Here is an 18,567-nt window from a genome sequence, read left to right as displayed (position 1 = left end):
TCAGCCCATAGATTAACATGCAGTACGTGCTATAAATAGCAGTTATTTGATCAAAGTGAGGAATAGTAACTTAAGAACTGTTTGTCAAAGAAACTGTATCACCAAATTGCTTTTATTCTTGCAGATCAGGACAACCTCTTAAATTTGTAAAACAAACGAAATCAAAAGAAAATCTTTAATCCTTGTGCTTTACAAGCTTTTCTCCTGCCCACTTTGTGTTACTCCCATGTTTTCTTAAATACACAGTACTGTGGTCTTGTACTCTTTTTAGAGCTTACCTTTATTTTTTTTCAGTGCTGAGCATGTGTATTCCTTTGTATTTCAACTACATCTAAATTAACAGAAGGCTCATCTGATTAATGTTTTCAACATTGTGATTTGTGTGTGTATATATCCACTGCTATAAACCTTATTAAGTATTTTGTCCTAAGTTTTACAAACAGTTTTCTGATACTAATTTTACTGTGTCATACTTGTTAGAAATACTCACTTCTTGAACAGGCTGTAGATGAGTTCTGAGCAGGTATGTGATGGCTGCTATCTGAACAGCAAAGAATGGTAGTGCCCAGTTCTCTCTTAAAGGAATGGTGAATTCTACTCTTGTAGTATCTACTCTGTACAAAACAAACAGTTTCATAAATTTAAAACAAATAAAACACCAACTTGGTGATGGAGAGGTTGCAATGACAGGCATCTTTGTGGTATTTTAACTACTTATTGATAAAAATGGAGGCTCTACACTCTAATTTTTTCAACATGCCTGGCTCTGAAAAAACATCATTATGAAGGTTATGCAAGTGATCCATTGTTTCTGTACCTCAGATGTTGTACTTTAGCTTCACTTACTGTTAAAAAACTTATACCATGGATTAAATCTTACTTATGAAGCACAGCTTGTGTAATTTAAAAATGAACAAGCAAACCTCAAAACAAAAACACTCCCAAAATCCAGCACGTGGAGTTTTCACATTGATTCTGTGATTCACACCACAGGTAATTTTACCTCATTTGCAAAAAGCACATAGAAGAATAAATAGGTATCAATTTCTTCACTGTGATCCCAGTGCATTGGATTTGAATACTGCTAAACTGGTTAGGAACTTCTGGTCATTTTTTGAATGTTCTAACATAAAAAGTATGTGACGGAATTTAGTAAAAGTTCCCCAAAGGACAGTCATTTACAAAACCTGAATTAAAAGTTAAAACGAAAAAATAATTCCCTATTTTCTTGTGTAGAGAAAATGTTTGCTAAAAAGGAAAGTAAGCAACACATCTGAGACATGCTTAGCTGGATTAAAAAAATGGCTAAAATGGAGTTACTGAGTAGCCTCAGATATACTTAATCTGGAGAAAGTCTTTATCCAAATCAATTCCACATACTTATTCTATTTGCATACAGGATATCAAGCTTTCATTGTTCATGAATTATTAGAAAGATGGACAAAACAAATCTGCTCCAAAGATTCTGTAAATGGAAAAGATGACCTCATGAAATAAACATGTGAACTACTGCACATTGCATGTATTTTTTAGTTACTTTCATCTTTGGAGAAAGAAACGTTTTACCACTATATACCTGTAATTATTCTGTAATGGACATGCTTGCAGACAAACTTCTTTGCAGCTGCTGATTAACATATCAAACCGTTTTGATAGAACTGACACTGTACTTTTATTTATTAATTTACAGATAACAGCCTATGTCACCAGTCTTAGCTTCATGCCAGTAGCTTACTGCTGGCATAAAGCCAGTTCTTTAGTTTTTCTCTCCAAACTGAGACTTCTTCAAGTGATAAAGCACTAGAACAGCTCAATTATCATCTTTTTTCTGTCTGAGTCTTAGTGCAGATGTCTACAGTAATAAGGGAATAGAGAAGCTGAACTTCTGATGATCTTAGGTTGTTGAAGGAATCCCTGGAGGTTGGGTGTGGGGCAGTGAGCAGAGACCTGAAAGGCATATATGCAGGCGTCTAACACCTAAGGGATCCTAGGCTGGAGAAGACAGGGTACATCGTCTGGAGATCCAGACACATCTGAAAGATGTAGTCCACTTTCAGAGACCAATTAAAGCCAAAATTTTCTACTCAAACTTCTTGAAACTTTAAAATCCTAGTCTGCAATGTCAGCCCATTTCTGATTATTTTCTAATTATTTTGTATTATTTAAACATTTTTTTCTATTTTCTGGCTAATCTGGAGAGAGGCCTTATAGTTTCATTTTTTGTCCAATTAATCATGCATTTGAAGGTTTAATGCCTTACCTTTGACATGAGGTACAATTTTAGAAAGATCAAATGTTTAATCTCGCTTACCTGTTTGTAATATACCAGCAAGCTGCCAACAACCCTGAAAGCCATGTTCCGCTAAGAAGCCAGCTTGTTACATACAGAGCAATGACATAAACTGCCTGAAGTCCAAACAAAGTGTAGATATAAAAATAAACGGGCTCTAGGTATTGCTGTAAAACACAAGAATACTGATGTTGACATAAAACACTCATGGGGGGGAATTATATTTAATATGAATTAGGTTTTGCTTTTACAAATTAAAAAGGTATCAGGAATATTTCTAATTAGAAAATAACTAAAAAGGGGAGCTATGATTCACTGCGCAATCTTCATAATGCACTTACAATCTAAAGCCATAAATAAATGCCTACCTGAATTGGAAGAATCCTATACAGAATGCTGAGAAACACCTCCTGGTAAACATTCATTCTTTCAAGTATGTTAATTGTCCTCACAGATTCAGTTTTATTGTCATATACTAAACCATGTAAACCTTAACGATAAAGAGAAATTGAAATAGGAGATTGTCATTTTCCCCCTCCATCTTCATTTGAACAGTGAATAACTTTTTCAAAGGTATTTTAGGATCTCTCATCAAAAACTGCAAACTTTGAGTCAAGGATTCAGATCACATTACCTCTGAATCAACATGACCGTCTGAGGTCTTCAGTTTCCCTGCTTTGAATGTGATTCAGAGTGCTAATTCAAGTACTATATATTTAGTAATGTATAAAACATTTATTTTTACACTTACATTCCTAGCATAGAATCTGTGGTACATACTGGATCTTGAGAACCATTCTTGTCAGTACTTTGAACACAGGTGATGTTAATGTTGATGAATGTGTAGTATAAGCAAAATTGCTAGGGAGCAACAGTTAAGTATCTAGAAATCATGAGACTGTCACAGAAAACCCCATCATTGTATATGGTTTCCTTGGAAGCTGCTCATTGTGTCACTTACTGTCCAGGCATACAGCAAAAATCTGCCCCTTCCCACAAATAGCTCATAATTCAAATTAAACAAGAGGAGAACAAAAATGAAAGTAATATACTCAATAAACCAGCAAGGCTGAAACCTTAGCAGATATGAAAGTTGTCCCTCAAAGTGATTGCCTTCATCAGAAGGTGAAGGTGCGGCACAGAAACGAATGTATCATTGTGAAATTTATTGTGTCCATAACTTAGTGGCTCCCTGGCATATGAACAGAATGAATCTCCAGTACAATTGTTACACTGTCTTTCACAGTTATGGTATTCCTTGTTCTGAACTATATTTGAAAAAATATTAAAAAAAGTCAGCTGGCAACAAGAAGTAAAACTTACTTTACAGTTTACAATACCTTGCTGGATGGAAGCAGCCTGAATCATCTGTTTGTAGTAGGAATAATAAAGTCCACATTCTGTTCTGAATGAAATTTCTCTTTCAACTTCCTGCAAGTGAAAGTTCAATAGTAAATTAACTTTCCATTTCACTTTTCACAATCATATGAAGCTGCCTTCAACTCAAATTCTTGCTGCATCAGGGAAACTGACCTATACAGTGGCTTGAGTCTTTGGGTTTGTGCATTCTATGCAACTTAGTTCAAATAAAGGTAAAATACATGGACAAATTTGGGTTAGAGGCAAATGGCTGAGGTGTCAATGCCTCTGTTAACTGGGGAACTGCATATGCCTTTTGTGATTCTGAGATGCTGTTTGGAAACACTTTGGATCTTTTACTATTTTTCTGTAATATTCAATGTTTAGATAGGGTTAGTGGCCAACAGCTGGACTTTAAAACTGCATATGCTTGCTCCATGCATTTAACCTTTTCTTCCAGATGTAGATATCCCGTAGTGTTCCATGGCTTTGCCACCTTAAGGCTCAATTAATGCAGCACGCTATACTTAGGACTGCACCATAATGCCACTCTGATATTTCAGCTGGCAGGGTATGCTGCTACCCACTCATTAAATGCTATTTCTTTCAGGAAGCCAGCTGTTCATCACTCCATACTTAAATTATAGGTTAAAGGAAAAGCGATTCTTTACTCGGTTTTAGTTGTGGGTAAAGTTATTATTTTTAAAATGTTCAAATTATTTAAACTAGGTACACTTCAAACTATGCCTCTTTCTCAGCTGATATTGCAGCAGGTGGAGTCTAGTAAGACAAAAACTCTCCTAAAGAAAACTGCTCTCAGTACAGGATCTTTGCTTTGGAATTCACTTCCTTTTGTTAACTCATTAATTCTGAAGACCTAACGAAATTTAACAAATTCAGAGCCTTGGGCAACCACATTTAAACAAAATAAGACTGCATGAACAACCAATCATCTGAAGAGAAATAATAGGCATCTTATACAAAATTGTTTTATTATTAGTGATCTTTTTAGTAGTTTATATAAAAACATCCCAGCAAATCTCTCTCATAAGCAGTAAGTTAGAAAAGGTTAATATCCAGGTTTGAAAATCCAATGTGATTCCTGTATGTGGTGTATGCAACTCATTAAGAAATTCAAGTGAGATTTCTAAAAATAATCTTATTAATTCAGCTTTCTTTACAAAAGAACATTAATGAAATAACAGAATGTTACTGTTTTCTGAGATTTTTATGAATGCCATTCTAGTTAATGCAACCTTGCAGAGAATCTCAAGACTTTCATCTTTCTTATACAATCCCATCTCTTTTGGTGGAACAGAATCGATACTATTTCAGAGCTAACATAAAGCTAGATAAAAAAATCATGCTCCTCCCTCCTCTACTGCCCTGTATAGAATCTTATGTCAAAACATGTGTTTTATTGAAGTCAACTGTTGACAAACTGAACCAATATTAGTTTTGGTCTGAGAAAAATAAACTGATAAAACCGCATCTGATTCAATGAAAGTTCACAATTAAACTCTCCAGCTGCTCTACGACATACAAATCATTATAATACCAGCAGAAGAAACTGACATTGGCACTAAATACTGAAAGCCACACACTTAGCAAAATGAGAATGCTGGTATTTTGAACAAGCTCTAGTTTCAAATGGCATCATTACTGAAGAGTTTCTAATACCAAAAAGTGGCTGATTCTAAGTGCATGTAAAAAAAAGAAAAAAAAAAAGAAAGAATAGAAAAAGAAGGAATGTTAACATTTGGAATTTATTAAGGGGGGAGAGTAGTCACAGAGGGGGATCTAATTAGCAAAATGCATTCAACATGATTAATTTGTAATCCTGGCACCAGCTGTATTCAACCAAATGCTATACTTTATGAGACAACACTAGTGAGTTTTACATCTGTTCATGCTAAGATAACATCTGTTTTATTCACTCACAATACTTCCAGTTCTACAGCAATTTATACTTTTCCCTAGTATTCTATGTTAATAAAAACATACAGACTTATGGGTAAGCAGTATAAGAGGCACATGTTTATCTTTCTGTATACTCAATTTGTGAGTCTTTAACAAAGAAGTTATCACTGTGCCAAGGAAAAAAACCACTATCCTCCAGGATACGGGTAGAGTAGCATGTGATTTCAATTTATGCAACTGTATCCTAATAATATTAAGCATTCAAAGCAAAATACAGAGGACTTCCTCTCAAGGGCAGTGCAAAATTCTAGAGCTTAGGTTTCCTCAAACTCCTTAACCAAGTCATTCAGAATACTGAGCAAGCAGCCAAAGTCTGAGTTGAGTTTTTTGATAAAGAGCATAAGCAAAGCTCCAATTACTTTTCTTTTTTGACAAAACTAAAACACAATTTGTGTAATTGAAAATATTTTTAGTTGTTCAATTAAGATCAGAAAGATTTGAAAATCATTTCAACCATACAAGTGGAAACTCATAAATATAGACAGCTGCTATCAATGTTCCGAGTTGAGAATCGTGCCTTTAGCACACGTATTTAATCCTTGTACATGGTCTTTTGGCTGGTTAACCTCATGCCCATCTGTTAGAATGGCATGGTTCCTATCCAGAATCAGACTTTTGATCCAGAGTAAGAGTACCCCATAACAACTCAACAGGTACTTCTTTGGAAAAGTACCACCAAAGTACTGGACTGCTCCCCTTCTCTTCATGGCTTATGCATTCACTTTGCAGAGTTCTAATTAGCTGGCTACCTGTTTCCCTACTTTTTTCCATTTTTCTTTTACATTCAAAATGTAAAAAGGGAAAACATAAGCACTTCAGAGAAGGAATCCTAGGATTCTTATCCTGCATGTCTGAAAGATTTAAAATTTGATATTTTTATTCCTGACTTCCTGCAAGTAGCAATTTTATTACAGGAAAATTCAGTAATAGTAGTCTAAACGCTCACTCAGAAGGGATGAAGAACAAATGAAAGCTCTGAAGTTTACCTGTTTGTGTTACAGTATTAATTTGCTATGTGGCCTTGGCTCATTCCTGTTCAAAGTTTCTTCAGAGGTTGCATTTGAACAAATGATACAACAGCTGACAGGAGAGGTGATGCAATTCTCCTCCCACCCCCCCCATTTTCTTACTTTCATAGTAGATCCTGTTCCTAAACGATACCATACTTGAGGGGCAGTAACCAACCACTATTCAAAATCACTGAAAATAGACTAGCCATTTTGTATGTGTCGTGCCAGAAAGTTTTCAGAAAACTGAGAAAGGATTTTTGGATAAGAAATCTGTCTTGGCTTTCACCATCATAAACAGAAATCTTTGGGGGTTTAATGTATATGAGAAGAGATTCAAACTTTTTTCTTCAAAACTGCTTGGTCAAGATAAGTGATTATAACGTTCTGTGATCCCTGATGGAACTGTACACAAACACAGCTTCTGACTATGTGACATGGTATTCTGTATTCTCTTTTTTTTTTGTTGTTCTTTCAGGAAGTCTTGGAATAAAAAAAAAGAATACCAATCATGTACCTCTTTCATAGCATAAACCAGTCTTCAAGATCTGCATTTTCAGTTTTTCTGATAAGAAAACAATTTTATATCTTTCTCCAATGACTATGACAAATTTATAATAGCAGGCGTATTTATTAGCAAATAAGAACAAGATTCACACATACTGCAGCAGCTGAAATCCATGCACTGTTGAAAGCCATATTGAAAATAGTAAGTAAACAGTATAACAATCACAGAACAGTTTTTCTAGTTGGGTGAACCATTACTGGAAGACACCCAAAACTGAACTGCTTTCTATGAATTGCAATTGAAATTACAGAAAGGCAATCACTACAAGTGTATGTGCCAGGGTATGCATTAAAATAAAACGTACTTTTCCAAATTTCTAGAAAATTCAGTTAATATTATGCAAAAATATATGCTTTGGCCAAACTATAAAATGTTAGAGAAAAAAAGCAAATTTTCCTTTTATTTTCAACATAATTTTTGAGGATCTCGGATTGTTCCATAGTGTATTTTGTTCTTGTCTTTTATTAGTATATGGTATGTGCTGTAATTATAAGATTAGCCAATTCAGAAATGCTGGAAAACATGTACATACATCTGGAGATACTACAATGTCCGCTCATATGTATAGACACAGAGATGTCTATATACTCTTTCACAGAAGCTAGGATGAGCCTTCCTGTCTCAGCTTTGCAGAAATTTCACAGGCTCTTCATATGTAGTCTTCTCTTCCCCATACTACTCATAAAACAGTTTTTTGTTTAAACTTTCTCTCATCCATGTATTCTTTCTCTGCTTAGTTAAGAGAAAGCATATAAAACATAGTTTAAATTTCTTATCTTGCTGTTCTCACTTGCGGCCACTAAATGCTCTGCTACACATACTGGTAAGAAAACAAGACTAGACTATAAGTTAACAGTAAAGCCTTGGAAATCTTTGTGTTAACCGAAGTGAAATCTGACTTGGCAGACAATCGCAGAAAACTTGATCAGACTTGACTCATCCCTGACCTTCTCTGTATTTGCAAATAAACTGCAGGGGATACTACCTGTTTGGTCTCAAGCTGTAATAAATAATTTGAGAACAAATCTTTTAAAGTACCTTTGAATCTCGCTTGGGACCTAAGTGTTTACAAAATAAATTGCACATGTCTGACCAATCAGGTTAGAGCTACAGCCTTTGATTTGGGAAGATACCCTTAGAAACAATGTAACAGTGAGTACATGAAAAACACAACCACTATACACTCACGGAACACATAGCTCCAAAAAGCAGTAGTATGTATGAAGCCTGATCACTTTTGGCTCTGTGTTACGACTGGTTATTTAATCTCTAATAATATGTGAAATCTCATTAAAGCTTTTCCTGTTGTTATCAGTTTAAAATTAGCACTGTAGCCACATGCATTCTCTGGTAGAGTTCACATCTTACTGAAGAAGGTATAATGTGAGATCAGAGAATATTTGCATCTCTTTGTCCTTTAACCTACTGGTAGATGAACTTAATGCTTTTTAGAGTTTTTCCGTCAAATTGGCTGAAATTGCTCATGTTCCAATGTTACTAGTTATCCTATCAACTCCATAGGATGAAATGTGAGCTACAGAGACAACAGAATCCAGACTAAAAATATCTAGAGGGTTTTATTTCAGTTTTGATATCTAATGGCATTCTAGTGTACTTAAAACAAGTAATTAACAAATAAAATGAGCATTTCATCCATTGGGGGGCAACTTAATTGCAGCTACAGACTTGCTTCTCTCAGTGAACTTTGTGTCCCTTTGTATCAGTTCAACAGACTAAAAATGCTGTATCCATTATGTTCATACGCTGCCACAATTCCATGCCTGTTTGTACTTCAAAATATACAATACCTGTGAAATTCATCAATACTTGCTTTTGGAAGAAGGCAAACCTAAGGCGTACCTTCAATATGTATACAATTTATCCATATATTCAAAGAAAGATGAGAGTGGGTACAAAACAGTATTATATGTATAGTGCCAGCTATTTTTATTATGGGGATATAAATGTTTCTAGGACAGAAAAAGTGCGTAGTATAGGAAAGACATATTGCAATGCAAGTATTCCAATTAAATATACATACTCTTTGAATAACATAATACATAGACCTAGCAGAGTGAATTTGACCCGTCTAAAAGGAAAATGACTCACCTGTTTATTTTCTCTGGTTAAATTTAGGTATGCGTACAGCTGCATTATTTTCCTATGCAATGATTCTAGGAAAAAACTAGTCAGTCCTGGATCTTGGGAATGGTTGGTTTTACAGTGGTGAATGTCTGAAACATGTTTCGAGGTTTGCACATTTAGGATAACATTATATAATATCAGTATTGAATAGTAAGAGACTGTGCCTAAACTGTGTTACAGTATCACAGTATAAATACAATTAAAGAACTGTGTGCCAGGATTTTGCATATTGTTTATTTCAACTGTTTTTGTTTGGATTTGGATTGCTTTGGATAAAAGAAACATGATTATAGAGCAGCATATAGTAGATTGTTGAAATACTATTCTAGATAATGATCAATGGCTGGAAGAAACAACTCAGGCAGGAGCTATGTAGCAATGCTTTTAAAGAAAAATTGGGGAAAGGTATTTATAGAAATGATCAAGTATTTAAAAAGTGGTGGGAAGGGAAACACAGCTTTTCTTAAATTGACTTTTAAAAAATGAAATATTCTACGATTTTGAGCAAGTTACAACACAAATACATAAATAAATGAAATTTCAACTAACACTCATTAATGCTCTATGAAAGCACTGATGAAACTATGAAAATGACTGTTACCTTAATATTGGAAAACCACAGGTCATTTTCATGCAGTGTAGCAACATAAACAGAAGTAAGAAGTCCAAGAGAGATGGCAACAGTTCCACCAACAGTTATTGAGAGTATGTTCCACAGCTTTCCACCTGTATGATCTTGGAAGAAAAATATTTCACTCTGTAATTGTAATTGTGAAACACATAATTCAACTGAAAGGAATTTTGGAAACTCATTTATACATTGCCTGTGCTACTCCAGTTTACATTCTGTAGGTAACAGGACACTTGGTCTTTAGGGAGATGTGGTTTTTATTTTCTCATATAGCAAACTCAGAGTATTTTATTTACATGCAAAGTAAAATAAGGTGTGCCTTAAGTGACAAAATCTGGTGATAGTTTAAGAACACCACGATCCTATACAAATCTAGATAAATACCGTTTTTAATTTGTAAATCTAAATTGAAATATCTTTCAGGGCAACTTTTTTAATTAAGGCAATACAGGATGACTGTTAGATCACAAAGTAAGAAATCAAAATCTTCACACTTCTTAAAACAGCCATCTGGTTTTTGGCGGTTGTTTGGTTTTTGTAAAAAGCAACATGGTAGGTTCAGAAGTCTCACTAAATACCCACGAAGAGACTGAACAGTGGCCAAAGCAGCCTTTGATAATGGTGTCATGCTTTGAATTGCAGATGACCTCCTGTTGACATCAGAATAAGATTATAGATGGAATGATGGGAAAGAAAGGTTGCATTTCTAGATAGCTCAATCGATTTATTGTATACTTACAGTCCTAGGTTTTTTTTAATGTTGATATAAGGCTTAATATGGATCACAGTGATCTGGAATTATATCTTTGAAATGACTATTTCATACTGTGTGTGACGTCTACGTAATGGGTACCAAATATGCAATTATAGAACTAAGGGCTGGGCTGGATGAGAACTATGATCACTTTCCCATTCTGTATATACAACAATGTCACTTTCCTTTCATCTATGCAAACTGCATACACAGAAACATTCAGAATTTAGATCAAAACATCCCTTAAAATAAGTGAATTAAAATAGAATCATAGAATCATAGAATATTAGGGGGTAAATAAACCAAGCCCAACAAACTTTGCCAACTCTAAAGTTACAATTCCAAACAAAAATGTTGTCAGTATTTCATTACTTACACAGATCCTCGAATTAAGACACTTAATGTCTCTCTTAAAAATTTACCTAGCTAGTCTGTCCTATAGTCAAAAAGCAAGGGTTTGCAGTTAAATTCAGATCTCATGTGCAATCTGCTCATATTTAAGTATAACTCATCAGAGATCTTCAAATCCTTTTATGTCACCAATGACTGAACTGTGATTCATTTGAGAATCTGCGATGGCTGTATGAAATCTGATAGTGTGTCACTGACACTAAATTGAAAAAAAATTGTTCTCACCAATTTAAATTAGGATTTTAAAATACAGATGAGACTGACATGCAATAATCTGCATGCCTTCTGTCTCATCCAATTAATTTGGGTGATATTCAAGTATGAAAATGTATTTGTTACATACCTAGTTCTAACCTGTGCTTAGGACATATACCTAAAGCTAAACACTACTAAAAAGCCATAATGTTACAACCCTTTTCATCACCCACCAGACAGAATTTTCCCATCAGGCTTCACATTCTTCTCCTCTGAAGGCTGATCTTCAGCTGCTTCTGCGCCTTTTCCAACCCTTCTCTGTCTTACGGTTGTCATGTTGTCAGTCACTTTAATTCATTATTCTTCAGTCTGACTCCTAAATGGACACATATGAGCAATGCATCTTCCTACCCAAACAGTCACTTAATACTACATGAAATATCTGAAAACAGAACCATATTTTACTGCCATCGGAGACTTTGACTTACAGAACTATTCTGTAGTTGAAGTGTATCTTACAAAAATGAAAGATTTTTTAAATTCTTACAACTCAGAATGCAAATGAAACTAAGAAAACATTATCTTAAATTTGTAAAGACTAAAGTTCACAATTTTACATACTTTTGAATAGGTTTTCAGAACAATTCATTACTTTGACTGCCCTCACTTTTGGGCCTTGACTCAAAACAGACACCAGGTTCCACTTCTTCGAAAAAGTGTAAGCCCTTCAAAGAAAAAATAGTCCTTTTAAGGTATTTTAGTTGGGCACCTAAAATAGAAAGCCAGTTGTTTAAACCTTGGCTTTCAGGAAATCCCAAAAAAGGGGACTGTAAGATGGAAAAATTATGCCAGAGAATATGTGTTATAAAGAACTAGAGAGACAGCATTAAAAAAGTCCTTGACGTTTTATACTATTAAAGCACCATAAAATTTGAGAACATTACAAAAAAGACAGAAGAGCTGCTAGCCATTCCCTTGTCAATTCCCAGGCATGGTCCATACATAAAACTGCTTCAACCTGCCATTCTGCATTTGAAAATCAATGATGTCCCATCCTGAATGCAAAAGTCTGCTACCATTCCCAGAGCACAAACACTGGTATTTGCGTTACCACTGGTGTAACTGACTGGTAATGGTAATGCTCTAAGAAATACACCTCTAGCCCACAACTTTGTTGTTTTAAAGCTTTAGCAGTGGATTAGCTTCATCTCTTTCCCACGTGCCTGGGGAAACACACGGAGGGAACTATGTGAGCATATATCTAAGATGTTCTTAAATAGCTGGTTTGTAGAAAACCTGACAATTAATTAATACAGGCAAGATGGTCATCATAACCATGCTCTTTCTCTGCAGGGCCAGTCTCAGCCAGCTTTCCTCAGTGCCTCATGACGGAGGGAACGGCTTTGGCGGGCACACGCGGGGAAATCCTCGACAGGGCGCCGGGAAGGGAATGTCCCGCCTCCGTCCCCACAGCTGCCCGAGGTGAGGTGAGGCCCGGGGCAGCGGGGCGGGGGCAGGCTCTGCGGCTGCAGGCCGGGCCCGGGGGCACGATGTGAGTCGGGGCGAGGCCGTCGGTGGCGGCGGGGCAGCGCGGCGGACAGGCGAGAAGGCGGCTGAGGGCGAGCGCGCCGGAGGCGCCGCGGGCCGACGGGGAAGAGGGAAGCGGCGCCGGGGGCCGGGCAGGGGAGGGAAGGGGAGGCAGGAGGGCCGGGCCTCGGGCCGCGGCTCCCCCGGCGGCCGGGGCGGGCCCCGCGTGGCGCGGGCAGCTCCACACAGCGCCGCCTTTCCGCGCTGCCCGCTGCGGCCTGCGCGGCCCAGCCCGGTGCGGCCTGCTTGCAGCGGCCCCGCCGTCCGCCCGTCTCCTCCCCTTCCCCTCCGCATCCCCCCCGGCGGGGCCGATACCTGCCGGCGCTCCGAGGGCCGCGGGTCGCTGCAGCGGGGCGGCGGCTTCTCTTACCGGCGCTACTTGCGCGGAACCACCCGGGCCCCGCCGCGAGGAGGGGAAGGGGCGGGGGTGGGGGCGGGGGCGGACGCGGCGCCTTTTGTTCGCCCGTGTGAGGCGGCGCGGAGGGGCTGCGGCAGCCGGGGCGCGGGGCTCGGCCGCGGACAGGGGCGCGCCGGTGGGCAGGCAGCCGCCGGCGGACGGGGGAGGCCCGCGCGGGGAGGAGCTGCGGGCTGTGGGGAGTGGGCGGGCTGAGGGCCGGGGCCGGGCTGCGGCTGGGGCGGCCTGTCCGCGCCCTGCGGCGGGGCGTGGGGCGGCACCGGCCTCTGTGGGGCTCGGCGGGCGCGCTTGGTGTGTGTCGCTGCTCTCGAGGTGTGCGAAAAAAACTACGGCGGGGACAAGGTTATTTGCGAAAGCAGAGACGGGCAAAACCGCCCCAGTATCAAACTCGTCCCTCCGAAAGCGTTTTAAGTAGTTTAAATTTCAGAAGGCGGGCTTGCGGCGGGCCGGGGCGAGAGCCTTCCCCGGGCTGCCCCCGCGCCGGGCTGGGAAATCCTGTCAGCGCGGCCGGGGGTGATGCTGGGCGGTTCACACCGGTGCGGCGGGGTCTGCGGTGCCGGCAGGGCCCGCCCGCCTGCCGCCTGGCGCTGGGTCCTGCTGTCCCGCTGGGCTTACACCGGCGTGGAAGATTTTCTAAAATAGTGACGTAGCATTTATTGGTAGTGGTTTTTCCTAGAATCATAGAATGGTTTGGGTTGGAAGGAACCTTAAAGTTATCATCTAGTTCCAACTGCCCTGCCATGGGACCTCCCTGCGATGCTATTTTTTCCAAATAGATGTAGTTCCAGATACATGTGAAGTGATTTTTTGATTTAAATTAGAATCCTAAACAGTCGAAGTGTATTTTGTATTCAGTTTGTTATAAGTTCCATGGTATTTCTTGATCAACTGCAGCATAAACTTGTAAGGGGGGGAAAAAGACCTTTATCTCTGTCGCAGAAAGATAACGGCAACACCAGACTTCTTTCTAATTAACAGCTACAACCTACCCTTACAATAATTCTTTATTGTAAATTTTATTTACAAAATAGTGTAGTGCAGTGTCTTTAGTTATTGTAGAAAAAAAAAACTCCCCAGATCTGTCACAGAAAGCACATTTCCTACAATCCATACAAATTCTGTGGAACAGGCAGGGATAGAGTTCACTTCTTCAGGACAATATTCAGTTGCTTTTCTATTCACCATTTTACAGACCAGCAATACTTACTTTTTTGTCTTTTTCATTCCACAACCTTGGTTCATTGGCAAAGTTGGTATTTTGAGCAGAGGCATGAAATTCATAGAAAACAAGCTCAGAGATGCCAAGCAAACTGTGTAACTAGTAATCATCCTGGTAATTCAGAGCTTTGAAGCTGTTGACATTAGAAATCAGGATTTTTTTTCAGTATCTGTCTTTGCACACTTAGTGTTTTCAAAGTATTTTTTTTAGAACAAACTATTTTCTCTTCCTCTGATTAAGCTCTCCAAATAGGTAAAAATTTCTACTGTAAGTCAATTTGCAACAAACTGACTCGACATACTTCTATTTTTTTGAGCAATAAGGCAGGTGGTACATTTGTGGGCAATGCTTAAACTAAGAACATGGAAACTGAAGAATTACGGGCTTTACAATGGGCATTAGATCTACCTTCTCTTTACCACTAATAGTGTCGCTATCACATCACACATCATGTTTTTTTTAAAATGAACATATTGTATACAGATCATACAAGTGATTTTACAGTACAAATAAAGGAAAAGAATACCTTCAGTGTGTGTACGTGTTTGTGTAAAGGAGGTCAGATAATGTACTTAAATTTCTGAGAAAGGGAATGCTGTGGAAGATGTTTCCTATAATGGAAATTCTGTTTATCCACTACCTGTAAAAAGGCCAATGCAAAATAAAATTACACCAAACAAAAAGTTGTGGAAACAGTTTAGAAAACATAATCATTTAAGAGCTTTAGAAATCCAGTAATTATGCATGTTCAATGAACTTGGGACCACTAAAAGCCTGTTCTCTGTAGAACCAAAGCTTGGGTAGATGTTATTCAAACCCCACTGATGTGTGGCGGGGCTCTAAACTATTTTCTCCTAATCCCCAAGAGTGTTAAAACCATCAAATGTTAGGTCAGTGCAGCTCTGTCCCAACAAGCTGTGTGCCCAGTCCCATTTCTGCAGAAGCTGTAATGTTCACTAGCAAGCACGGTGCCCTTTCTACTGGCAGCAGCAGCCCCGCTCTCGGTTGCCAGCACTAGTGAGGAGGGAAGGTGTCTGATAAGACATGCTTCACAGCAGATAAGGTGCTTTGGGACACCAGTTGGATCACACATGACCAGGCTATTTATGAGGGGAAGCAACCTCTGATGAGGCTCTTCTGCTTTATTAAGCTGAAGTGAGCAAGGTATTTTAGCCCAGTGAATAGGATAATACCTGGATGCCACATCTTACTACAGAGACTTTTTTCCCAGGTTTTGCATTAGAGAAAATGTGAAAAAGCTGCATGACACAGCATTCTGTAGCATTGCATCTAAAACCCATTTGTAGTTCCAGCTTTTTTTTACTTCAATGTATTTGGCCCAGGGCCATAACTGTAACAACAAAATGATATAAAATAGCCTGTTTATGTCAATGTAAACCATGATAATACCAGCAACAGGTACTCTGGTGGTACTTTCTCTTTTCTCTCCTTGGCCAGCAACAGCAATTGAGTTAGATTTGGGGTTCTTTTTTCTGAAAAAGATGGGAATAGCTCCAGCAAGGCCAAGAAATATATTGTATATTTAAAATTAGGTTGCAAGATATGTTTTAGCTTATGTGATGGATAAGCAAGAATCAATCACTTACCTGAAAAAAGCTGCATAAGGCTTTCACTCCATTTAAGTTAGGGAAAAAATTCCCACTAGCTTCATTATGAATTTTGAAAGTACAGTTCTGTCCTTCAGCGTTGTCCCATCATAACTGCGTGCACACTTACAAGTATTTTGACTTAATAGTCACATATTTCATCACTATAGCTACTTTTATAAAACTTGTATTAACAGTATTAAAACTGTAATAATTTGACACAAGAGTGAGAAATGGTAGTAAAGTATTTCAAATACTTTTGATTTAAACAGATTCCCATCTCTCTAAACACTGGTTCAGTGTTTGAATTTTCCATATTCACATTTCATACAGGTCAAATAACAGTGACTAAAGTGTTTAACAAAAAAAGTTTATTACCAAAATACAATATTAAAGTCAATACGTGACAAACTCCTGTAAAGCAAAATAAATTATTCTAACATTGTACAGTATTTCAGAAGGTAGTTAAAGCAGTACTACAGACTTTGCTTCATAGTTCCAAACAGTCGTCTATCAGGAACACAATCCTAGAGAGAGCTTAAGGCATGCAGCTTAATGTGCTGGATAATTTTATAAAATGAAAGTCATCCTATTTAATAAGATACAGTATCAGAATTAACTGCAGTCTTTATATGTCAGTTTTCTAAATTTTTTATACTTTGGCTATAAAAGCAGTGCCATAGTGTTACAATACCTTTTCTTAAAAAAATACATGTACCCATGTCCATGAATATCAAATGCAAATGTAAATTTCTATTAAATATATCTTAACAAATGTTACTTTGAGCACCAACTGTACATTTTCAAAAATGATTAAATAAGTGCTTCTGAAAGAGGAAAATACAATCATTCTGACTGAATCCCACTCTATTTTTCGAGGCCAAGTATAAATCGGAAAGATGAAATATGCACCTATTTATCAGTATAGTTTAGTATGAATGAAGTTTTCTCTTTAGCAGAAGTATAGGCATTTAAAACAAAGCTGCAAGTTGCAGTTCATATCACAGAATAAAATCTAATTTAAACAAACAGCAAGTGAATAGCTGATCATCTGATGGTGCTGTGACAGAAGATCTGAAAATATTTTAAAAGCTTAAAGAAAGGGGAAGACTGCAGTGTTGGTGACTTTGAAATGTGCATAAAACCCCTTGCATAACATGCAACGAAGCCAACCATTTGCTTTTTAAAGCAGGTAACCTGAGGAATAATTTGCTTTCAGAAAAACTAAGTCTATAATTACTTCACATGGAACAACTTCTATGGAACAACTTGTCCTTGGTGCTGTCTCTAGGCACATCAAGGATAGGGGGATCATTAGGGGCACTCAACATGGCTTCACCAAGGGGAAGTCATGCTTAACCAACTTGATAGCCTTTTATGAGGACATAACCCGGTGGATAGATGATGGTAAAGCTGTGGATGTGGTCTATCTCGATTTCAGTAAAGCGTTTGACACGGTCTCCCACAGCATCCTCGCAGCTAAACTGAGGAAGTGTGGTCTGGATGATCGGGTAGTGAGGTGGATTGTGAACTGGCTGAAGGAAAGAAGCCAGAGAGTGGTGGTCAATGGGACAGAGTCCAGTTGGAGGCCTGTGTCTAGCGGAGTTCCTCAAGGGTCAGTACTGGGACCAGTTCTATTCAATATATTCATTAATGACTTGGATGAGGAAATAGAGTGCGCTGTCAGCAAGTTCGCTGATGACACAAAACTGGGAGGAGTGGCTGACACACCGGAAGGCTGCGCAGCCATTCAGAGAGACCTGGACAGGCTGGAGAGTTGGGCGGGGAGAAATTTAATGAAATATAACAAGGGCAAGTGTAGAGTCCTGCATCTGGGCAGGAACAACCCCATGTATGAGTACAAGTTGGGGGCAGACCTGTTGGAGAGCAGTGTAGGGGAAAGGGACCTGGGGGTCCTAGTGGACAGCAGGATGACCATGAGCCAGCAGTGTGCCCTTGTGGCCAAGAAGGCCAATGGCATCCTGGGGTGTATTAGAAGGGTGTGTGGTTAGCAGGTCAAGAGAGGGGTTCTCCTCCCCCTCTACTCTGCCCTGGTGAGGCCGCATCTGGAATATTGTGTCCAGTTCTGGGCCCCTCAGTTCAAGAAGGACAGGGAACTGCTAGAGAGAGTCCAGCGCAGAGCCACAAAGATGATTAAGGGGGTGGAACATCTCCCTTATGAGGAGAGGCTGAGGGAGCTGGGTCTCTTTAGCTTAGAGAAGAGGAGACTGAGGGGTGACCTCATTAATGTTTATAAATATGTAAAGGGCAAGTGTCATGAGGATGGAGCCAGGCTCTTCTCAGTGACATCCCTTGACAGGACAAGGGGCAATGGGTGCAAGCTGGAACACAGGAGGTTCCACATAAATATGAGGAAAAACTTCTTTACGGTGAGGGTG

General features: G+C 38.8%; 1 protein-coding gene across 7 annotated transcripts in view; it reads right to left on the bottom strand.

Moving 5' to 3' along the window:
• Positions 1-13,368, bottom strand: part of DPY19L3 (dpy-19 like C-mannosyltransferase 3) — a 42,043-nt gene extending 28,675 nt beyond the window's left edge. For 5 of the 7 annotated variants that reach the window (XR_011049070.1, XR_011049071.1, XM_068411224.1 and 2 more), the window contains exons 1-7: positions 13,243-13,368; positions 11,574-11,716; positions 9,951-10,084; positions 3,631-3,721; positions 2,659-2,780; positions 2,312-2,457; positions 491-614 (exon numbers count right to left, since the gene is read on the bottom strand). Coding sequence is in view for 5 of the 7 variants with exons in the window: in XM_068411224.1 (XP_068267325.1) it covers positions 491-614; positions 2,312-2,457; positions 2,659-2,780; positions 3,631-3,721; positions 9,951-10,084; positions 11,574-11,676 (720 nt within the window). In the remaining 2 variants the exon portion in view is untranslated. Of the gene's footprint in view, positions 1-490; positions 615-2,311; positions 2,458-2,658; positions 2,781-3,613; positions 3,722-9,950; positions 10,085-11,573; positions 11,717-13,242 lie in introns of those variants that run through there. The other 2 variants (XM_068411223.1, XM_068411226.1) reach the window with 2 other exon arrangements.
• Positions 13,369-18,567: the final 5,199 nt, after the last annotated feature.

This window comes from Nyctibius grandis, chromosome 12 (assembly GCF_013368605.1).
Source record: "Nyctibius grandis isolate bNycGra1 chromosome 12, bNycGra1.pri, whole genome shotgun sequence".
NCBI classification, from domain to species: Eukaryota; Metazoa; Chordata; class Aves; order Nyctibiiformes; family Nyctibiidae; genus Nyctibius; species Nyctibius grandis.
The sequence above is the reverse complement of the archived record's forward strand: the minus strand, read 5'-3'. Positions and strand labels throughout refer to the sequence as shown.